Below are 25,001 nucleotides of genomic sequence, written 5' to 3'. Positions count from 1 at the left end.
CTGTACCTACAAAAAACCTGCTGGTAAACAAATTCTGGATAAAAACTTGAAAGACACAAGGAATAATCATTAAAATGTGTATTGTTGGAGTTTGATGACCATTTCATAAAATTAGATTGAAATTCTAGTTGTACAGCTTTCCACATTAAAATTATATTACATATCTTGTTCCCTCTCAGGTTGACAAATTTTTTTATTTTTATAGTTAATATATGAAATATGCTTTGTTGTTAATATTCTTTAAATATTCTATTTTAATTGTTCATTACTTCATATATAGTTTATTTATTGCCTTAGTTCCTTTTCTCACCGGGGTATTTTCCCTGTTGGAGCCCTTGGGCTTATAGCACCTTGCTTTTCCAACGATTATTTCTGAACTATTAACATACCGGGTCAAAAATACAAGGCAGAGTTCAGAAAGCTGGACAGCCTTGTCAGAAGAGGACGGAAGAGATTCCACAAAGATGAAAAATGCCAGCTTCAATGCAAGCCTAGTAGTTCAAATATAAATGTTCTACTTTTCCACAAGCAGCAAAATGGCAAATGAGAATGTGGAAGAGTTTGCATGTTTATTATGCACACACATTCAATTACTTGAAATAAACATTACCTTCCTAAGACCAGGAGCACATTATAGAAACATTATCCAAAACAATAACAAATCACTTAACCCTTTTACCCCCAGGCTCTTTGGAAATTTCCAACCCTTAACCCCCAAGGGGTTATTTTTTCCCCAGCACATTTTGCAGTATATTTTTTTTAAATTGCTCTAACAGCCTTAATTTTTGTCATAGAGAGGTCAGATTGGTCTCATTCTCTTGGAAAATGCCTGAATTTTTTCAAAAAATTATCAAAAATATGAAAAAAAAAATTTTATAGCATTTTTTTGCAAGGACGTACCAGTACGTCCATGGGGGTAAAGGGATGAGTTTTGTGAAACATACCAGTACGTTCTTTGGGGGTAAAAGGGTTAGGAGAAAAAGAATAAACCACTTAGAATATGAAAGAAAAAATTTCTCTCGGTATTGTTACAGGTAGCACTCACCATGACAACATTAGTCAAGTTATTTTGCACAGACTGTTGCGTTTGATTAGAAGTCGTCTGGTTAACCTGACTCGCTTGTGTGGTAGCTGTTGCCCCTGCTAATTGGATAATGTTACCTGAAATATTGAGAACTTAAGAAATAAACTGTCATTAGTGAATTGTTTCACTTTCCTACAATATGAATGGGATATTAATCCTAAAAATTATATTGCCGCATGAAGTTCTTTCAGCCATACTGTACTCTGCAAAGAAAAAATTAAACAGTAGTGCAATATGTTCATTCAAGATAAAAAAAAATGCACTTAAAATTAAATGCCACCTCGGCATAAATTTAACATACAAATGATCTAATAATTATCATTGAATAACATTAAATTAGTCATAAAGGAAATAAAAGACATTGACAAGCAAAGAAAATATTTTTTGTAAAAGAACTACTTAGGAAGAATTAAACCAAAGAATGCACTAGAACCTAAAATAGAATTAATACAAACATTGGAAATTTAAGTTAAAAACAAGAAAGCTATAATCTATAAACAAAATACAAGATTAAAATTATGAATTAAGGAAAAAAAGTGTAATCAAAATAAGAGAGAGAATGGAATAAGACAAACTAGAAGTTAGAAAAATTATTTCCTAAACCAAATGTATCTGTAAGTATGGTACATAAAGAGAGACTACAAGGCAAAGTTTGAAAAATGCACTACAGTGATAAAAACACAAAAACTGAAATTGCAGTAACAGTTAGTACCAAAAATTAGGGAAGAGATAATATAGATCAGTTGGAAATTTAAGTTAAAAACAAGAAAGCTATAATCTATAAACAAAATACAAGATGAAAATTATGAATTAAGGAAAAGTGTGTAATCAAAATAAGAGAAAGAATGGAATAAGAAACTAGAAGTTAGAAAAATGATTTCCTAAACCAAATGTATCTATAAGTATGGTACATAAAGAAAAACTACATCAAGATAAAGTTTGAAAAATGCACTACAGTGATAAAAACACAAAAACTGAAATTGCAGTAACAGTTAGTACCAAAAATTAGGGAAAGAGAGAATATAGATCAGTTATAAAACTGAGCAAGCACATTTCAAAAATGTTGTAGAAAATCATACACATACTGTCCTGGAAACCTAAGAAATTAAAAATTAAAATTATAGATTTAACCAAACTAGAACCATGAGATTTACAGTTTAGACATTAACAATCGCCTAAGGAAAACACTTCAATTTACCGCCTAATAAAAACACTTCAATTTACCGTAATCGCCTAATAAACACGCTTCAATTTACCATAATCGCCTTAGAAACACTTCAATTTACCATAATCGCCTAAGAAAAACACTTCAATTTACCATAATTGCCTAAGAAAAACACTTCAATTTACCATAATCGCCTAAGAAAAACACTTCAATTTACCATAATTGCCTAAGAAAAACACTTCAATTTACCATAATTGCCTAAGGAAAACACTTCAATTTACCATAATCGCCTAAGAAAAACACTTCAATTTACCATAATCGCCTAAGAAAAACACTTCAATTTACCATAATCGCCTAAGAAAAACATTTCAATTTACCATAATCGCCTAAAAAACACTTCAATTTACCATAATCGCCTAAGAAAAACACTTCAATTTACCATTATCGCCTAAGAAAAACACTTCAATTTGCCTAAGAAACACACTTCAATTTACCATAATCGCCTAAAAAAAACACTTCAATTTACCATAATCGCCTAAGGAAAACACTTCAATTTACCATAATCGCCTAAGAAAAACACTTCAATTTACCACAATCGCCTAAGAAAAACACTTCAATTTACCATAATCGCCTAAGAAAAACACTTCAATTTACCATAATCGCCTAAGAAAAACACTTCAATTTACCATAATCGCCTAAGGAAAACACTTCAATTTACCCTAATCGCCTAAGAAAAACACTTCAATTTACCATAATCGCCTAAGAAAAAACTTCAATTTACCATAATCGCCTAGGAAAAAACTTCAATTTACCATAATCGCCTAAGGAAAACACTTCAATTTACCATAATCGCCTAAAAAACACTTCAATTTTCCATAATCGCCTAAGTAAAACACTTCAATTTACCATAATCGCCTAAGTAAAACACTTCAATTTACCATAATCACCTAAGAAGAACACTTCAATTTACCATAATCGCCTAAGAAAAACACTTCACTTTACCATAATCGCCTAAGAAAAACACTTCAATTTACCATAATCGCCTAAGAAAAACACTTTAATTTACTGTAATCGCCTAAGAAAAACACTTCAATTTACCATAATCGCCTAAGAAAAACACTTCAATTTACCATAATCTACAACTTAAATCCACTCGTCTTAAACATCAACATTTGATGACAGACAAATAAAATTATATAAAACTAGTCTGTCAGACTTTGTCCAAAGGGGACTAATATTAAAGGATAATTTACTTATTGACTTATTTGAAATTCAATTTGGTAATTTAGATATTTGTGCAGCTACTAACCCCCCCCCCCCTTCACTTGAAGGTAAAGCATTGTCAAACTTTCACATATATTTTTCATACGGCCCAAACGTAAGAACTGGCAAAAATAGACTTAACCCTTTTACCCCCAGGCTATTTGGAAATTTCCAACCCTTAACCCCCAGGGGTTATTTTTTTTCAAGAACATTTTGCAGTATATTTTTTTTTTAAATTGCTCTAACAGCCTTAATTTTCATCATAGAGAGGTCAGGTTGGTCTCATTCTCTTGGAAAATGCCTGAAGTTTCTCAAAAAATTTCAAAAATATGCAAAAAAAAATTTAAATAGCATTTTTTTTGCAAGGACGTACCGGTACGTCCATGGGGGTAAAGGGATGAATTTTGTGAAACGTACCAGTACGTCCTTTGGGGGTAAACGGGTTATGTGATATGGCCTGCCACTCCGATCACTATGTGTAATTCCAAAGTTCCACACAGAAATTACCAACAAAATGCTATCAATGACCAAGAAAATTTATATAAATAAAAGTTTAACTAAACCTGCTTTCCCATCCACCGAACACAGCAAACGGAAAGATCTCTCAAATTCCCTTCTAGCAATAATAAAAGAAATTATTTCACCTACTTTAGGAAATTAAGAACTTGTGAAAAAATACATCTATTTTCTATTTCATCTCTTCAAAAGATTTCATTCATCCTTACTATCACTCATAAATACTTTCTTGAGCTAAAGTCCTTGTATTATTTGGGACTGATCCTATTAGTAGAGAATATTTTACATGAATACTTCCACGGCAATTTTAATTTAAACTATGCTGAGAAATACCCGTGTTAGTTATGACTTAATACATCTCTGGATGATTGTGGAATTTTTTGACTAAAAATTAATTCACAATCTTTGATATTGCATTTTTCAAAAGGATCCTTTTTACTGTTTCTAGTTATTTATAGAAACCTTTCTTCCTTGAACTTTCCTTAGGTAAATGAGTCTAAAACTCTACGGTGTCGTGAGAGATGTTAAAAAAATAGATGAAATAGCAAGACAAAAGTTCACTCAATCTCTTTCTCCCTCGCATCATTTGAAAAGGACATTTGAGTCATATCTCTCATCTGTGAACTTAATGTTACTGAACTACAATAACACATGTTCTGTATTGAAAATAACTTTAGGAGTTTTTGTTTGATTACACATGGGATTTTAAAAAATGTTTCTAATAAATACCAAGATATCTGTCATCATACGGACAAGTGAAGGATAAAACATTAAGGATAACCGAGATGACAACATATGCAGAGCAAATAAGTGAAATGCATGGTAATAAAATTTACAAAAGAAGAAAATCTGAAGCATACAAAATTACAGAAAGCAAGGTTTTTAAAAAAAAAGAAAAAGAAAATTACAATTTTAAAAAAAAAACTATCTAACCTGAACCTTACGTGACCATAATTTCAAACCAGGCAATAATCCAAGAAATACAATAAAATTTCTTGGAAGTACTACATCTACCAAACTTTATGCACAGTGTACTGTACAGTACATAAACTTCATTTAAGATTAAAATCATATAAAATCACTAGTTGTGATGAAGACTAAATACACAGAAAACTTTCAAACTATAATAAAGATTGACCAGATTATATGTAAAATGTTTCCCATGGCATTTTAAACTTACCGTGATATCCTAATATTTGGTTCTAAAATAGTTTAAGACAACCATAATATGCTACACTAATTGTGAATATTTCTCAATACAAGGACTAGAATAGGCTAAACTATACTGTATATAGAAAAAAAAATCAGTCCCTTTATCAACAATAAGAAAATTTATGAACTGCTAGCAACCCTGATACAGAACTGAAAATGAATAGAAACTCCTGAATCTATTTTGTTCTTATTAGAACAAGAAAAGTCAAAATACAATTTGGCATACATCAAGATACTAAAGCTAACAACTCCTATTGTAAGGGGAATAAAGCTACAACAGAACTATGGTCTTGACTTGTGTATTATGTGGTACAGGTACTTGTAAGCCCATATGCATACATTTTCTGCAAAACCTAAAATAAATTTTCAATACTAATATGCTTCAGCAGTGTTCTAATCTAGATGGGAGCCTATCATCCGAGATATCAAAAGGATGAGCCAGATTTGGTTGTACTGTATCTGAACGAGGAAATAAAATTACTTGATAATCTTCGCAAATAATCAGCAGGGTACTAAATCCTCTTAACGCTAAAATGATTCTAGATGTCTTCTATAGCTTGCCTAATATTCTCACTGACTGCTAAAAAAGGGATTTTGACAAAGGAAAAATCTATTTCTGGGCGAGAGACCTGTGCCGCCCAGTGAAATGCTCCTAAAGCACCATTTCTAAGGAATATAACTGCTAAAATATTACCAGAGAAAAAATGCATAGGAATGCTAGGTTGAACTACTGTAGCTCGCTCACCTATTGGTATCGGTATAATCTAGGGCGTAATATGACCTGAGGTCTCGTACCATTTAGATATCTCCTCTTCAAAATCCCTCAATAGTGAGGTGCGGTTCAACCTCCCCTGCCGCGCAGACTAGTACTACTAACTCTACCCACGCTAAAAATTGCATTATGAAAAGTTTGCAGCAAAAATAACACTCACCGGCTGGTTGCTGTCCTATGACATTTCCAGAGTTATCCACTTGTATGGGGTAGACTAACGCTTGACCGTCGGATGTTTGAATAATCTGCGCTTGCTGAGAAGATCCTCCAGGTACGACCACATGAGAACCTCCCTGAAAGAGGATAAAACCTTAAATCTATTGAGGAGACTGTCTCTTGATGTTTACCCAATAAACGACCTCATTCTCGGAGAGGAACACTAATTCAAGGTTGAAGTACAAATTTCTCTCAAATTTCAAGTATGACAAATGAGCTACATAAACTTTTCAATACATGCTACTATATTTGGAAACATCTAAAACAATATATTTTGATGAAACTTCTATAAATTACAGTAATTCAAATCTACAGCAATTCCCAGAGATTACTATAAATAACATTACTCTACACTTTGCCATTAAGTATATAAAGGTATAAATTCTCTACAAACCTACCATGTAAATATTTACCAAACTCCATCAGGCTGATTAACCATTAATACAATGCCTAATTAAATATAAAATATAGCCAACTATTTGTTATCAAAATTTGAGAAATCAGAAACCAAAAATCTAGTTTTATGATTTAATTAACCAGTCAGGGAACATAAAACCGTAATTTAATCCACCTACTGCATTTTGGCAACTTACAACAAACCTAAAAGCCCTACATTTTACAAACCTATTTTTACTTTCCAGTTCAGATTCATTTTTGTATTAAAATCACGGAAATAATTAAATGCAGAATCTAAAAAAATTAAGATAGCACAATATCTGGGTGCTCAATAACATGTTCCATAAGATTTATGGGAACAAGCAGGTGTTTCAATAATACACAAAGTTCTTATCACTAGGAGGATTGTTTAGCAGAAAGTATTACACACTTTATTCTTCTCTTGAATATTTAAGGAACTTGTATTATTTTTATTGGTATCTATAAAAGGGATTTTGATGAAAGAAAAATCTATTTCTGGGCGAGGGACCTGTGTCGCTCCGTGAAATGCTCCTTAAAGCACCATTTTTAAGGTATAAATACTGCTAAATATACCAAAGAAAAAAAGTTGCATGGAATGCCAGGAATAAACCCAGCTCGCTCACTCTAATAGTGTGTCGGTATAGTAACTGGGGCGCGTTAGAACCACTACCAGAGGTCCCTTACCAATTAGTCCTCTCCTTCCTCAATATCCCTTGATACTACGAGGTGCCGTTCTACATCTAACTACTTAAAAACTGTTATTCATTGGTTTAACAAGGAATATTTCATACCTAGGGCAATAATGATGAAGTCAACAACCTGCAGCCATAATTTTGGCAAACTTTACTTTTATATATGCAAATCAAAATTCCCCTCAACCGTGCTATATAAGAAAGGCAATATAGCATGGCAACAGATCGATCCCCGCCCGGGACCGTGAGTTTAAACTGTTTACTGGGGAGGCCACTGCTGTGGTTGGGCACCACAGTGGGGGGTTGGGCTTACCCGGCTGACGTTCTGGTGAGCATCTATTCTGATGAAACCGAAACCTTTAACCTTTAACAAAGCCACCAACAGTATTTGTAGCTCTGACCTGTAAATGCAAATTGCATAAACAGTAAAATAATGCCTGAGCCCCGCATCACATACTCAACTTCCTTAAAATATCGTACCTGTATGCTTGATGCTGGAACCACCTGTATTTGTTGCAATTGTTGAGTATTGCCGGATGCCACTTGGATAGAGCCAGCTTGAAGCATCAACTGCCCGCCAGCTGTCTGGATGATCTGTGCACCCTAGAAATAAAAAGATGATTATATCCTACTACCAAGATATTCTTATTGTAGTTTATAACAGCTGTTTACTTAACAACTATTACAGCTGTTTACTTTACAATTACTACACTAAGTTTATTTCAGATATTTGTACAGAGGGACAGCATTACTTGGATTCAAGCTATCCTTTTTTTCCTCACCAATTTCAATAATTTCTAAAGACAGAGATATGATTTAAGAAAGGTTACATTGCTATCTTATTTCTATGTAGATTAATCCCTTCCAACCTTCAGAAAAGGTCCTGTTATAAGCAATAACTGGTAGCAAATCAAATGACTTAAGAGTAGAGTAATACTAAGCAAGTAAAACTTTTCTTATGTGTTAAGGCTGTCCCATGGAATATGACCCTAAGATTAATTTGAATGCCAAGGAAGACTAAAGAGCCATTATCTTTTGTGCTCAACCTTCAAGTTTTCTGCAGATAAGACCCAACAGGTCAAACATAACCTTCGAAAACAGTTGACTGAGGGATATAAAAATATAGTACCGTCTGGAGTCAGTGACATCCCCCCAAAGGGGAAAAAAAAAGCAATCCATTTTCAAACATGGGAAATACTTAGTACCAACGTCTGGAGTCAGTGACATTCCCCCAAAAGGAAAAAAAAAAGCAATGAATTTTCAAACATGGGAAATACAAAAATCAGGTTGCATGCCAAAGTAAATGAACAAGGTAATGGAAAGACTGTCATAAATGGCACAATCCACAATAACACAAACAGATGAAACTTGGGAGAACGACACGCATGACGTTGACGGTACCACAGTTCAGTACTGTACTGAACTCTGATGTACGAGTACCAGATGGACGCCTTGATCTAAACAAGATGGTATGACTGGAATTCCATAGACAAACTTTAAAATAGACCGTGCACCATATTTTCCGGCATTAAATGAACCGCAAAGAAACACCTACCTGCGTGGCAGCCTGCTGAACAGCCTGCATCCTGCACAGTGTAACCAGAGTTTCCTAGGAATAACGTCAACAATACGCACAATACTGAAAAGAAAACATTTGCAAATTAATAAGATCGCACCATACGTGTCATATCACATTATTATTAGTAATATGCATATATGTCTACCTTCAATTTTCACTATAAATATTAATCAGGCAGTTTTGCAAGTCAAGTACACTACTACAATACTTTTCCGAACATCAACTGGACCTTTGAGAAGTTTTCCTAACATTTTACTCTTCAGATGTTCAAATATTTTGTAAATCCTTTTCTGCTGAACAAGTTCACATAAGTTTCAGTCTTTAGTATACAGCAAATATGACTGATATTCATTAAAGTTACGGATCTTAAAAAAAATCTTTAACTTTTTGTTGATCATTTATTTACTGTATAATTTATTTTCTTTCCTCAATTTTCTGGTTTTGTTAACCAATTTACTAACAAAAATAGTAGAATACTGTAATCATATGATTGCAGGACAGGCCATATATTTAATTACTCCTCGCTAATGAGTTTCGTTTAAAGTACAGTATTTACAAGACCAACAGTTAGTCTACAACTAATACTGTATGGTGGTAAAGTTTTCTATCAAGGCAAATTAGTCTGTGTACAAAAAAGTTTAAGTGACAATGAAATACTGTACTTGAAATGATGTTTATCCTGCTTATCATGATGGTTCCCTTTACATTAGATTTGTGCAATATCACCATATGATGGGGCATGCAAGGCCATTTCCTATCAAAGCACTAGGGGAAAACCTTGCAGTTACATTATGAAGTAAAAAGTTAGGGAGTTGTGCAGGATGACTCAAGAAAGAAAGCAGGAATGCACATTAAGTGTAAGTGCAGCTAGGAGCCGAAGGAATACCGCAACGTCCCTAAATAATGCCTACAGTACAGTGTGTGAGGAGTACTAACGACATTACCTTCTAACAGAATATCTGATTAGCCTAGGTTTACCAAACTGCTGGTCGTTCATCAGTTGTCAACTCTCCTTCACCCATCCTCAACTCCTATCATAATCATGTGCGAAAGAAAATACTTTTGACATTTTGACCTATGAGCCATTTTAATGTTCCCTTTAGGCCTAGCAATGAACTGCTAGCTTGAGGTTAGGGTTAATTTGGTTGACCTTGACCTTTGACCTAGGACTTTCAAAACTGAATCTTCCATGTCCCAACATAATAAAACCCTGAAAGTTTCACTACTCTATGAATAAAATTGTGGCCAGGAAATTATTTACAAACAAACAAGGGCAAACACATAACCTCCTCCCAACTTCATCGGCAGAGGTAATTAAGCATAATTACATTGAACAAACTCTATTCAATCATTTACTGGTTGTTGATCGGCGGTGTTTTGCTTTACTCGTGGTATATTTTGTACTTCACGCTTGCGAATATTTTGGTAAACAAAAATACGGACACCCAACCATCTACATACTACCTGTACAGGTTTTCCAAGTGTGATAGGACCAGGAGAAGAGTCCTTAAATGAAGTATGTAAAGTAACCCAAGTATGTAACGCCTTAACATTGCCTAGCCTTGTTAGCCTGTCCAGGAAATCTTTACCAAGGGTCACTGTGGTATATTAGTAACGTCTCTGCTGGTGATCGACAGACTAGAGTTCAAGTCCTGCTCAAACTCGTAGGTTCTTATAGTGCCTGCAACCTCACCATCTTCGTGAGCTAAGGATGAAACGTTTGGCTATAGGTCTACCTCCTTAGTCATCAGCAGCCACTGCCTAGCCCTCCCTGGTCCTGGCTTAGGTGGAAAAGGAACTTGGGCACTGATATGTATATATGGCCAGTCTCTAGGGCATTGTCCTGCTTGCTAGGGTAACGTTACTGTTTCTTGCCTCAGCCATTCATGAACACCCTTTAATCAGTCACTAGCTAACATAGACATTCCCACTAACCCAACCTAGGATAGAGCCCTTAATAATCGGGTTCAAGTTATCTAAAACTGACCTCAGATATCTTGTCCCTACTCTCAGTACATCAACGTACCTCTGAAAGGGGTGTTAAGTTATACAACCTGTCTTGCACTACCTATCTTGCAGTTACTGGCTAGCACAGGTAAAACCTCTGCAGAGTAGGGGAATCAAGTACTGTATATCAGATGAGGAATGGAGGTCCTCGTGAGTTTACTAAGTTGGGTTAGGTCGTGTTGCTTCGGACAAAGTACAAGATAGATATATCTAACTAAACGGAGCCTTTGTACATCAGCGGCCACTTCCTCCACCGTGCATAAAAAATGGGGACCAACTAACCTTAACTTCCCCTCTCAACCTAACCTACAAGCCGTGTCCTTACCTACTTAACCGGTGGAATTATTGCCCCCTGCTACCCGGTGTGACGGTCTGAACAATCCCCCGGTCTCAGAATTCTCCTCGACATTGTATAATGGTTATTTTCCGCCATTAGCTCGCTTCGCTCGCATGAAAATAAAACATCGAGATCGTATGTACTGGCAAGCAGTAATGTTGAACTGCGCACGCTAACATTACAGGAAAATAAAACATCAACCTCGTATGCACTGGCACACGGTAATGTTCGCGCATGCGCAGATTATCAAGGAGAATTCTGAGACCAGGGGATCGTTCAGACCTTCACACCAGCCGTATTCTTAGTCAGCCATCATCACACATACAGGTGGCCGCTACCATACATACACCCCAATTAACAGCAGAGGATGTGCCTAGGCTAGCCTATAACCAAAGATCAGAGTAAGGGTAAACTTTAGCCTGTAAGATAGTCTGTCTGGGATTAGCTGTTGTGAATAATTTACAGGGTATTCATTACTCACAACAGCCACCCAAAACAGGATAAAGACTAGAAATAGAGTTTCATGGTAAACTTATTACGATACTCAAGCTAACACCACCAATAGGACAGCACAGTAGATAACTTAGGATACTCCACGAGGTTAGGATGTTCTAAAGTTAACGGAATAGTGTGATAACCTGGTAGCTAACAATTCGATTATTTCCATCCTAACCTGTAAGTCCATAGCTCTTACCCTACGACAGACTTATCCTATTGCTCTTAACCTACGACAGACTTATCCTATTGCTCTTAACCTACGACAGACTTATCCTATTGCTCTTAACCTACAACAGACTTATCCTATTGCTCTTAACCTACGACAGACTTATCCTATTGCTCTTAACCTACGACAGACTTATCCTATTGCTCTTAACCTACGACAGACTTATCCTATTGCTCTTAACCTACGACAGACTTATCCTAAGCAATTGCTCTTAACCTACGACAGACTTATCCTAAGCAATTGCTCTTAACCTACGACAGACTTATCCTAAGCAATTGCTCTTAACCTACGACAGACTTATCCTAAGCAATTGCTCTTAACCTACGACAGACTTATCCTAAGCAATAGAGTAAAATTAGGAAAACCAAATCTAGCATAAAATCAACACTAGCACGAGACCTAGAGTACAAAACTTGCTGCATCCCTCGACGGACATAGGTAAATTTCTGGAAACTTTTAAAACCCTTTTCGAAAGTTTTTATATTTTGTTATAACTTTGTCTCTTTAAAGGTTCTTATAACTTTCTTCCCTTGATCTCAAGACTCACTTCATTTCGGTCGCGGCCATCTGGCTCAACATGGCTCCCCCTTAATAAGAAATTCGGCGTTTTTCCTCCTTTGTCTTCCCAAAAAGGGGGTCGAATCTCCCTCGTCTGGCCAGCCTATGTCTAAAAGTCAAAAAACATGACAGCCTGCCCCCCAATCCCTTCCAATCGCCAATCAGGAGTGCAGCAAGGGGTGATAGAACGAAGCAACAAACTTACATTGGGTATTAGGTTGTAGTTAGATATGATTGGTGGCACAAAACCAATGAACAGACTCGCACACACACACAACCCTCACCATTGGCCAGATGAGTACGTACACACGCACTCACTCACGTCAACTGGCGATCACGGACAGGAATTTCGTTCACGAGGCGAATGTTTACGTTCGAAGTGGGTACGTTCGCTACGTTTATTTATTGATTTTCTACGCCAGATAATTAATAGAGTCTTTTTATATCCTACCATAACTTTTATTGTGGTTATTTATATATTTCTCGTGTTAATAAAGGGTTTTAACATCTAGAAAACTTATTATTGTAATATCAGTTGTATTAGTTACACTGAACGATCTCCCGTTACATTGAGCTTTTGTTTCTTACGATTTTGGGAAGGAATCGTTTGTTCATTATTTATTTTATTTATTTACATATTAAAGTATCTTTACATACCCATACATCTTAAATTTCTATTAATTTTAATATATTATATATTTATTAATATAAATTTATGTTTTATGCTACGTTGTTAAATATCTTTTAACATAAATTCTTTGGAAGTGGTCAATATTGCATAGAGACCAATGCTAAATCACCATGGGTTTTAGTTTTAATTAATATACTAAAATCTCTTATTCATCGCTTGCATTATATATTGTATATATAAAGTTAAGAATTCTTTTACGATATGCTAAATACACAATACTTAAAATGCGCTCCAAATTACCCCAATGTGCGAAATATCAATATGCGACAAAATCTCATTTCAGTTTTATTTAGGCTTCGTACCATTCTTTGACAGAACTTTTTACTAAGATACAACATTCAGAGTTTTCTTAAAGGCTACGTGGATTAAATTTCCACATGACGTACATTAAAAATACATAATAACGTCGGCAACCGATCCATTGTTGAACGTGCAACTACCAAATGGGAAACAGCGCTGACGTCTCCACAAATGAGACTACACCAGGCGTGGCGACAAAGCAGTGGTGCCACATCTCGCATTCCAGAGCGTCATGTTAGTAATTAGCTTAATTTAGCCCATTTCGGTGTTCATCAACTTGATATTTTATTGAGAATTTGTTCTTAAGATTGTATACTATCATCATGCCAGAAAAAGTTCCCATAGATGAGAGATATCGCCTGCAGACGGAGCTAAAACATTTTGGATGTCTCCAATTTATATCGTCTTTCAGCAAATTTGAGTGTATATTATTAGTCAATGATAAACTATAATTATGTCACAGTACGCTGAAAGCTCAATCTTTCCAAAACACTTCACCAAATTTATAACTGTGACATAGTCGCATAACGATCTAAGGCTTACGGCGATGCCAAGTCAAAATCTACAAGAGAAATTTTATCGGCCAAATCTATGTTAGATAGCATCCTGAATTAGAGTTAAGATAAGAATAATCATATCTGAGACTTTCATATTGGAGATTCCTAAAGAGGTCTAATCTTGAATCACATTTATAAACACTTAGTATAAATATGGCACATGACATTCCAGCGGAAAACATCGTGAACTCGTTCACCATAACAATATTAATTTTTAGCCTATCTATAACAAACCAACTACAAACTCTACACAAATATAATATATAAAACTATGAAAACATAAGATAAGGAATAAAATTTGTACACTCACTAAAAGTAATACTAAAGGCGCTAATTTCTTTTAAAACTGTACTAAACAGCTCCGCGGAGAATTTCAAAATACTTAAACTGTTTCCATCTTCCTGTCGTAATAAATTTAGTTTCAATAATTTTATTCATATTTTCATCTCAAAGTGAAAAGAGTGACTGAAAACGAAAATATTTAATCTGTCCTTTTGGTATACTACATTATAAAACGCAAATAATCGTTCTTTGCGACACAGTTTTGACAAAATTTTCAGTTTTGCGATTAAAAGTTTTTTCTTATACCTACCTACATTAATGGAGATTTGATGGTGCAGTACTCAGGAGAGTCAATGGGATCTTTGGCCGATTATCAAGCAAGTTTTCGACACTATTACTACCGTATATTACCTAAATAAGTAATTGAAGCGTTGATAAGCTATATCCACTGAATTTACCACTGGAGAGGCAATTGTTTCCATTCTTTACAAAGAATTTCTCCCATTTTAGAGTTCATAAAATTAATCTAATCAGATGTTTTCTTTCTAAATGGTAAACCTCAGTGATGCTTCAAGCACTGACTCCCCACACTTTAAGAGTCGAATTTCAAAATGCACTTAACCACCTCCCTCCCCGGTCCCACGCCTGCTGGCTTGAGCTCACGGGTTCTGTGTCTATTCTATAGCTCACATGATCTTCCCAGGTCCCACCACCGAGTTATTATTATTATTATTATTATTATTACTTACTAAGCTACAACCCTAGTTGGAAAAGCAGTATGCTATAAGCCCAGGGGCTCCAACAGGGAAAATAGCTCAGTGCGGAAAGGAAAAAAGGACAATAAAATATTCTAAGAAGAGTAACAACAATAAATATCTCCTATATAAACTATAAAAACTTTAACAAAACAAGAGGAAGAGAAATAAGATAGGAGAGTGTGCTCGAGTGTACCCTCAAGCAAGAGAACTCTAACCCAAGACAGTGAAAGGCCATGGCACAGAGGCTATGGCACTACCCAAGACTAGAGAACAGTGGTTTGATTTTGGAGTGTCCTTCTCCTAGAAGAGCTGCTTACCATAGCTAAAGAGTCTCTTCTACCCTTACCAAGAGGAAAGTGGCACTGAACAATTACAGCGCAGTAACCCCTTACCTTCAAAATCAGAAATGTATAACGATTCATTTTTAGTATATATAAGATAAGGGCTAAACTAGCATAGCCTCTAACTCGCTGAGTAGCAATAACAAACCACTGAAAATAATGAAGCGATAGTTGGGTATAGTTATAACCAAACTACGAGTTACACTCAGCTTCCTTCGTTACCTTCAAAATCAGAAATGTATAACGATTCATTTTTTGATATATATAAGATAAGAGTTGAACTAGCATAGCATCTAACTCGCTGAGTAGAAATAACAAACCACTGAAAATAATGAAGCGATAGTTGGGTATAGTTATAACCAAACTACGAGTTACATTCAGCTTCCTTCGTTACCTTCAAAATCAGAAATGTATAAAGATTCATTTTCTAATATATATAAGATAAGGGTTGAACTAGCATAGCCTCTAACTCGCCGAATAGCAATAACAAACCACTGAAAATAATGAAGCGATAGTTGGGTGTAGTTATAACCAAACTAAACCAAATATGACACGATTTTCTTATGATTCCTGGGCCCGGTGTGAGTCTGTGAGAGAGCGTAGTAATAATTCAGACTGTTTCTTCAAACCATCTCAACCCCTCTCAAACTGGAAAAAAGTTTCCGAGATTACGATGAGAAACGGAATCATTTATCGAATGAAATCATGAACAGACGAGTTGTTTGTTGTGGAAAATTTTAATGAGAGCTATGATTGAAAAGCCGTGAGGTTGAATAGCTCATTTTTTTTATCACAAATTGATAGTTGAGTAGGTATGGCACAGAAGGTGATCTGTAACCGATTATTTCTAAAAAAGCAAAGTAGGTGTGTGGTTCGTTACGTTAACTGGGAAGTGATAGAGCCTGGGAGGCTGGGATATTAATGGTGTTCCGATGTGTTTCCTTATGGTTAATATATCCACTGCTGAACTAAAGCAAAATGCCGGTTACAGTGGAATTGAAAACTAGAAAGTTGGAAAGGGAACCTTGAGATGCGTGAGATACAGCTATTCATCAAAATGCTTCTTATGAGTAAGGGCTTTGCATTTATGAATTAAAGGCATATCGCCCAGAACAGGGGCAAGGGAGGTACTACTGGGTTTGAGGACCTCACAGTTTCGTTAAAAAGTAAGGGTTGAGGGTGGAGATGGCTAAAAAGTGGGTACAACTAGAGAATGAACTAATGCTGTTCAGATCCTAAAGTAATACCTTTAGCACAGACAACAACTCAACAGGGTTAAGAGTAGATGTAATATATCGTGTTAGAATAGAAAAGACCAACAGAGAAGTTATATGAGGAGAGGTAACCGAATATGGGGAAAAAATTAGGGGTTGTGGTAGCATATTGCAAACGTCACTGCCTGGCGATCTGTCAGACAAGTGTTCAAGCCTTCTCAGACCAGATAGTTTCTTATAGTGTCTGCAACATTACCATCCATATGAATTAAGGATGGGGTGTTGGGGGGAAACTACAGGTCTACCTGTTGAGTCATCAGCAACCATTGACTGACCTTCCCTGGTCCTGCCTTGATGGAAAGGGGATTTGGGTGCTGATCATACGTGTGTGGTAGTCTCTATGGTATTGCCAATGTCTCTCAATGTCACTTGCCTTTAAGGGAAGAAGGTGAATCTCAGAGAGGCAAGATTGTTATGGGGGAGAATAGGAAGCAATTTCTGAGCCACTGAATGGCTGAGTACAGTATAACTATAGTCCATTTCTTTTATCGAGGCAGATTTGCACCGACTCGCAGCGGTGCCCTTTTAGCTCGGAAAAGTTTCCTGATCGCTGATTGGTTAGAATTATCTTGTCCAACCAATCAGCGATCAGGAAACTTTTCCCAGCTAAAAGGGCACCCCTGCGAGTCGGTGCAAATATGCCGCGATAAAAGAAATGGACTATAGTAAGGGTCCCGCTTGCCATTCTCCCTTCCAGTTTAAGGCAGTAGAACAGATTGGCCTAACAAAAAGTAATAAAATGTAAGTGGGTTAAGATTACATTTATGAAATTTGGGACCACAGAAGTTATTCAGTGCTGAGGTACAACTAAGGATAACTCAGCTTGGAGTAGAAAGTACACTGCAGAAGTCTTCAAGTAATGCATACATTGCACCTCACTAAAAGCTACACTACATGGTCTGTAGCAAAAAGAAAAATACTAGCAAGGCTTCATAAAAATAGATGATAGAACTTACATAAAGGCAATTTTGTGATAACCCCCTCCACATTCAAACTGACTGAAAACCTACTGACTTAGGGTGAAGAATTGTGGTGACACAAAGTAGTGAAAAAAAGGTTGGCATTGAGTGTCAGTGTTTTGGGATGGTTTGGTCATAAGGTGAGAATGTAGATGATGGAATTGCTTTAAGAGGATGGAAAATAAGAAGAGCTATAATGTACTAGAGGAAAAGAGGTATTAGAACAGAGGATCGCAGGTAATCAGGAAGTGAGCAACGAAAAGGATGTAATATCACAATGAGTTTGACAAGCTGATAAGCATTCTCTAGACAGGCCTTTGAAACGACTTAAAAATGGAAGTTTTTTGCACAAGGGTTCATACTTGGTTTAAAAGAAAGAATATGGTAGTAGAGTTCCTTCTAACTAGAGCAGAAATAAGTGCCCTTTCTTTCTTTCTTTTTTTTCATCAACACAGGCCATCAAAAAGAAAACGGACATAGCCTAGGGTCAGGAGACTCGAAGCTCTTGTATATAGATGAAATCACAGAGTTCTACGAGTTCTAGAATCTACACAGATAATTTCACATGGAACAGCACATACTCAAATTTGAATCACATCTAGATTCTGTTGTTAAATTAATCAGTACATTCACCAAAACATCAAGAACAAACTAGAGACCAGGACTCTCAGATATGACGTTCAAGGGATTACCTCGGAAATTACCTCAAATTTCGAAAAAATTACATTAGATACCAATAATCAATATTTACTGAAAGGGTGTTAAGACAAAATTACTTTAAAACCATTGAAAATTATTCAAAATTAAGAAGTCCCAAAGTCCAGATTACTTTAAAATTACATTGAAAGTGCTATTACTCTAGAAATTTCGAAAAATTACATTAGATACTAAGAAGCAATGTTTACAGAGAAAGGGTGTTGAGAAAAATCACTTTAAAACGATTGAACTTTCTTCAAAATTAAGAAGTCCCAAAGTCCAGATTGCCTTAAAATTACATTGAAAGTGCTATTACTCTAGAAATTTCCTTAAATCAACCAAAATTACTCACTCTGCGGTAATTACCTTGTAATTGAGAAGGCTGCTAGAGAATGTAAAGCATTGTTTACTAAAACCCATCTTCTTCTATCTTAAAAAGCCACAACGGGGCAGGGAAAACATGTCCAATTATATTATTGAATATTTAGGTAAAAACAAACAGAAGAATCCTGTTTTCAGGTGTTGTTAAACACTAAAGCTGTCACATTATTACTATATTAGCAATTATTTTTATCGCTTTATGTACATTTGTGTACTTTACAACTGCTCATTATCTGTACGTGTAACACCTGTGTCAGACTCACGGTTGGGCTACTTACCTTCTCTGAGGTCAGACTGCAACTGTAACATGTGTTAATGAGAAATTATATCCATTAAAACAGATATGAATTAACTTTAATATCTTCATATCTAAATTAAAATATCACAGGTGTTATTTTTAACACAACACATGAGGCAATGATAAGGTTGTATTCTTCTTCTTTTTCTTTGTCTGCATCTTTTCCTACTTTATATGGGGTCAATGTTTCTGGCCAGCGTTCTCCATCTACCTCTGTCCCACACTTCATCATATATATGCCCTAGCATTAATTCTAATCTCACAATTTCTACTGGCCATATTGGTTTTGGCTAATTTTTTATGGCCGGATGCCTTTCCTGCCGCCAACCCTCCTCATTTACCGGGGCTTGGGACCGGCACCAAGTTAAGGCTGGCTTGGCCCCCTCAGTGGCTGGGTTAAGGTTGTAACTATAACATAAATAATAAAGATGTCCTTTTTATTTCTCTCCTTTCCAGAAACTGAAACAAATATACAATTCTACAAAGGAATGACTAGAAAATACTACAGCCCTTTTTCTATGCACATAGAACACTTGGGTTTTGAACATGGTGACGTGAGACAATATAGACAGGCAAATAAAGTGCTGGGAAAATAACTTAAAAGAAACGAGTCCTAAGCGTTGCAATAAGAGACAAAAAGATGAATGAATAAAAGACATAGCTTGGCATTATAAAGGCATCACCTCTTGTTATTAGTGTCATTGAAAAGTGAAGTATATTAACAGTATTTGGTGATGGACCTAGAGTTTGGAATGTTTTGGGTACAATCTTTACGTAAATATGTACACAATTGTACTGGTGATGTTATTAATGATAATTCACTGCCAAAAAATTAAGAAAAACACATATGTACTCTTAACAATCATCATAAATTAGTTTTAAAATAGAAAATGCCACTTTAGGAGATATAAAGTCTTACAGTACTTTCGAGGAAATCAAAACTGAGTAACCTTGTGCGGGGAAGGCTGGTAGTGAGAATACGCATCGTAGGCGTTCTCCTTTGGGGCGAAATGCACAGTCGGATCAGGGGCGTAGGCATGCATTGGAGGGTGCAACTGCGAATAGGTCATCTCCGGCAAGTGGGAGATCGAGTCGTACAGCGCCAAGGATGAAGCTCGCGCCAAATCGTGCGCCGAGTGAGGTCTGGATAGCGCTCGAATGGGCGTAGCGGCAACAGCGTCTCTGGCTGCTGCTCGCACCATCAAGTAGGTCTTTGGTACGAATACGCATAGCAGGAGGCATGTAGGCGTAGAAGCTAAGCCTAAACATATGCAGGCGTCACTCCACATGGGAAGCATTAACATATACAGGGTCGCCCAGGCTACCCAGACACCCGCAACCAATACGGTGGCTATGAAGAATAGCAGACCTTCGTGATAGTTACGGCGGGATCTGATGATGAATGGCGAGACCAGGAGGAGAAGCAGCAGTAGGAACATGACGTAAGAGTGAGAAATTAAGAAGAAGAGTCTGTCGCCGGAACAAGTGTATGAGATGCCTCCAGTCGGAGAGGGAGGAGTGTGTATGAACTGAGGTGGGTCTAACAGAAACTGCTGGACGCCGAGGCCGGCCTGGACACAAACCATGAAGAAGAGAAGAGCTGATTGTACCAGTCCACTCACGTGGCCCACTAACCTTGAGGATAGAATGAAAAAGAAGAAAAATAGGATTGAAACAAATGTCATGCTTTTAAGAATTCTAATAGAAGTAAACAAACACATATACAGTATATCATGCTTTTAAGAAATATTTTAGATGATAATGATAAAAAACAAAATATGCATTCAAGAATCATTCTGAAGGAAGTAGAAAAGGAAATAATTATATTAAGAAACTAATGCAAGAAATAAATATGCTATCGTGCTTTTAAAAATGGTCATAGAGGAAGGAGAAGAGAAGACAAAATATTGCAAGATGCCATACTTTTGAGAATGATTTATTTCGCTGACTTCAGATGGCAAGTCATAAAAGCAAAAGATTTTTACTATCTCTCTCTCTCTCTCTCTCTCTCTCTCTCTCTCTCTCTCTCTCTCTCTCTCTCTCTCTCTCTCTCTCTCACCCTTCAGAATCCGCAGTGGCTAACATGAGGGACCGTGACAGCATAAGAGAGAAGACCAAGGCATACGACATACTGGTAATGACCGGACGGAGAGTGCAAATGATGCTGGAGGCCTCGAAGCTAAAAGGCAAGATTGATGCATAGAGGAAGACGCAGGAGATCAGGAGCAGCACCGAGAAGGTCTGGGACCCTTCGGGCAAGCGTCCGCGACATCCTTGGATCTGTGAAATAAGGTTGGTGTAAACAAGATTGAGACCCGTTGCGTCAATAGGCATAGGAGATGATGATGATGAAACAAGATGATATTCCAATGTGTATCTCTTTTTCTGAATGAATAAGACTATCCTCGAATTTCTGTGATAAACAAGGAGGAACTACTTAAGGGTACCTATTTTTCCCTATATAGCAGTGGATTAGGTTTATGAGTCTAGGCTATATAGTCCGGCAATGTGCAACAGAGGAAAAACCTACAATACACTGTGTGAGGTGCACTGGTATACTACACCTGTGGAGGACCAAAGACAGTACTGCTATTCATAAGTACAGTTGGACACAGGAATTGCTGACACCACTCTGATGAAATGCACCCTGTTACACAGTGACTCCATGATGAGAGATGACATCAGTGGTCAGCAGGAGCTACACACAGGAACTACCTGCTCAGTAAGGATGTGACAGGGTGTATTTCCTCAGAGTGAGATGTGCCAGGAAGTTCTGTGTCCAAATATGTCTTTTTTCCAAAATATTTTGCGATAGACATCCATTTCTGCTTCACATTCGGTTCGAACCCTAGACTCTTTGGCATGGAAGACTCAGCTAGTAGTCCCCTTGTCTTTCATCTACCGGGTCCTGTATCCAATCCTAATATCAGCTAGTAAACTGATAACAATAATGCTTGCCATTCAAGCCGTTCAAATAGCTCCTTATCATGAATATGTTCAACCAAAGAGACTACGCTCTTCAAACCCTCTTACCATAATGTAAATCATGATGGCCACGGAAACCAGCACACCAATAATCGACATCGTAGCGCATATGGTGACCCAAGCATCTGTCCGCCATCTCAGGTCGAGGAAGAACCAGAATCGTACGTTGAGGCAGTGACAGCCAACGCAGGGATGGGGGCTGGGCCAGTCTGCTTTGCCCTTAGCTCCTTCATCAAGTTCGAGGATGCCAGCTGAGTAAAATCCTACCTGGAAGAAGTGAAGTGGTTTGTTAGGACTGGCTTTTTAACAGAGCCAAACTCGGTCCGGAAGGGCTGGGGAAGCTTGGCATGTCTAGGTTTCTGATGGAGTAAAACCCTACTATGATGGAGTGATGAAGTATGGCAAGTCTAGGTTTCTAGAGTAAAATCCCACTTAGGAGAGATGCACAGAACTTCTAGAATACTGTGTAGTATTGTATCTAACAAAGGAGAAGCCAAGACCTTACCTTTGAGAAAGTGAGTCTAGTGCTGTCATCAGGAGAAAGGTGAAGAATTTGATATCTGGGCCTTTGAGACTTAATAGAGAGCGCCTCTACTACGTCCAGGCCGTCCGCCTCCAGATCTGACAGTGAGAGGGTAGCGTTCGCACACCAGCCAATCCCTTGGCAATTTTCCTCGACTGCCCGGCGAATTCCTGCGCCCATTTTGAATACGCCTTCCACCACCTGATGGTGAGAGGAAGGACTATTCAGAAAAAAGGCTAGGATTCCTGGGTGTGTATAAGTCTATGGGAAGTTTGATATTAAAGGTAATTGATTAAATATAAAAATGTAATCTGAGTTGAGTTGAACTATTATTTCTTAGGTTTTGGAATTCAATTTTGTTTATCCTAGAAGAAAATCAACAATCTTTGCATTGAAAAACAAATCTAAAAAGTGTTAACCTACATCTAACAACTAGGCCTACCACAAAAGAAGCCTCTTCAACATCTACCACCATCTACCCCATCACCACCTGAAACACGGCCGGTTCTTCCACATAGTCGTCTGGGTCAAAATTTGGATACAAAGTTGGATCTATGGAAGCCACGTTTTTGAAATGCTCCCCGAATTCCGGGACGGACTGGCTGGCGCGTCGGATGGCTAGCACTCCGGAGGCTACGCTGTTCAGACCTGTATCGAGAAAGTAATATTTAGCTTTAGGGGTAAGAAATTATGGGTATTTTAGTTAAAGTTACTTACTTTACTTTAAGGGCTGCTTATCTGGTCCTGTACTGTAGGGGAACCCTACTCTCTACTGGACTTTCACGGTCGTTTTATGATGTTCATTCGGGAGCATTTATTATTTCACAACGCGTATTGTTCGCCTACTATTTGATAATCACTATCAAAACATTCGCAGAATAAGGTCTTCAGATTCCTCTTGAAAGCCTTAATATCTTCAATAATTCAGATGTCTCATGGGAGCCTATTGTATAGTCTTAGGGCCGCATATTTAAAGGCTGTAGAGCCTTCAGTCGACATACAGTATATCTAGGTTCTGATAGTGTGAAAACATCTGTAACTATTCTTGTGTCAGGACAATTTCTTGGTTGCACAATATGTAGTAAGTCTCTTAGATATTTTGGACGACCGGTTCTGATAACCTGGTACGTTATTGTACATATTTCAAATTCAATTTCGCTTTAATTGGCAGACAATGTAGACCAATGATTATAGGATGTAGGGACATGGTATTGTGGAGGAGGCAAAGCATTAGATGGCGAGATAAGGTGAAGGATGATATGGAGAGAAGAGGTTTGGTGGAAGGTGATGCCTTTGATCAAAAGCATTGGAAGACACATTAGGTAACCGACCGCTTAATGTAGGGATAATGGTGGGCAAGAAGTTGGTGTACATGCCTGCAAACAAAAATTGACTGATATACACAAGTACACAGAACTAAATTTAATAATTTTAGTTATACCTATACGGAAAAATAATGAACTGTAAGATGTAAATGAGTATACACATGTTCATAATCATACGAGTACCTAAGTATAGCGGTACATGCACAATATTATATATACTCATACCCTACATGATTGAGTTTTAAAATACTGGAAATTGAAATTCAAAATGAACAAAATCAAGCTATTTTAATAACCAAAAGAAATTTTGAAAATAAAGATTTAGTATTGAAATAGTATCAAGTACTTTCGTGTATTATATGCACATCTTCAGGGTATGATATGATAAAGACTTATAAGTGGAATGCATGGACATAGGCCAGTGTTTTGCTACAGTATATAGGTGTAGGCATCTATGTACTTCTGTGTTGGCAAGTATTCTTTGTATATATTTTGTACATGCGTATGTGTACAGATATGTGTATGCTCATGCTGAGAACTCCTGCCTTTATATTTGGATAACACAAACAAAAATAAATTGTGTATTTTGCTTTCTGCTTATATCTTTTTCTTCAACCTCCTCTATATAATAAAGAGGAAGTATCTGGCTATATATATATATATATATATATATATATAGATATATATATATATCATATATAGATATATATATATATATATATATATATCTATATATATATATATATATATATATATATATATATATATATATATATCTATATATATATATATATATAGATATATATATATATATATATATATATATATATATATATATATATATATGAGGCCCTATATATATATATATATATAGGATATATATATGATATATATATATATATATATACATATATATATCTTTCCTGTCACACTGAGCGGTATTGCCAGACATATGGATACATCGGTTTCTCTCAGTCTCAAAGATAGGGGGAGAGGGAGTACTCATACCCTGATGAGGTTGTAGGGAATTGGGAAAGAGTGAACCTGTATCATATTTAAATATCTATCATTCATTTTTGACGGGTCACA

The 25,001-nt window shown here is 36.6% G+C and overlaps 2 protein-coding genes across 7 annotated transcripts in view; both read right to left on the bottom strand.

The window, feature by feature from the left end:
• Nf-YA (nuclear factor Y-box A) overlaps window positions 1-14,819 on the bottom strand; it is a 34,293-nt gene extending 19,474 nt beyond the window's left edge. For 2 of the 6 annotated variants that reach the window (XR_011044155.1, XM_068370692.1), the window contains exons 1-5: window positions 12,748-12,894; window positions 8,893-8,976; window positions 7,818-7,940; window positions 6,173-6,305; window positions 1,046-1,176 (exon numbers count right to left, since the gene is read on the bottom strand). Coding sequence is in view for 5 of the 6 variants with exons in the window: in XM_068370692.1 (XP_068226793.1) it covers window positions 1,046-1,176; window positions 6,173-6,305; window positions 7,818-7,940; window positions 8,893-8,922 (417 nt within the window). In the remaining variant the exon portion in view is untranslated. Of the gene's footprint in view, window positions 1-1,045; window positions 1,177-6,172; window positions 6,306-7,817; window positions 7,941-8,892; window positions 8,977-12,531; window positions 12,713-12,747; window positions 12,895-14,682 lie in introns of those variants that run through there. The other 4 variants (XM_068370696.1, XM_068370697.1, XM_068370695.1 and 1 more) reach the window with 4 other exon arrangements.
• Window positions 14,820-19,502: 4,683 nt separating this feature from the next.
• boss (bride of sevenless) overlaps window positions 19,503-25,001 on the bottom strand; it is a 16,399-nt gene continuing 10,900 nt past the window's right edge. The window contains exons 8-12 of the mRNA XM_068370000.1: window positions 23,078-23,235; window positions 22,570-22,788; window positions 22,113-22,331; window positions 21,139-21,359; window positions 19,503-20,714 (exon numbers count right to left, since the gene is read on the bottom strand). Coding sequence (XP_068226101.1) covers window positions 20,015-20,714; window positions 21,139-21,359; window positions 22,113-22,331; window positions 22,570-22,788; window positions 23,078-23,235 — 1,517 coding nt within the window. The 3' untranslated portion in view covers window positions 19,503-20,014. The remainder of the gene's footprint in view (window positions 20,715-21,138; window positions 21,360-22,112; window positions 22,332-22,569; window positions 22,789-23,077; window positions 23,236-25,001) is intronic.

The sequence above is a fragment of the Palaemon carinicauda genome, chromosome 3 (genome assembly GCF_036898095.1).
Source record: "Palaemon carinicauda isolate YSFRI2023 chromosome 3, ASM3689809v2, whole genome shotgun sequence".
Taxonomy (NCBI): Eukaryota; Metazoa; Arthropoda; class Malacostraca; order Decapoda; family Palaemonidae; genus Palaemon; species Palaemon carinicauda.
Note: the sequence above shows the minus strand (reverse complement) of the source record. Positions and strands in the feature narration are given on the sequence as shown.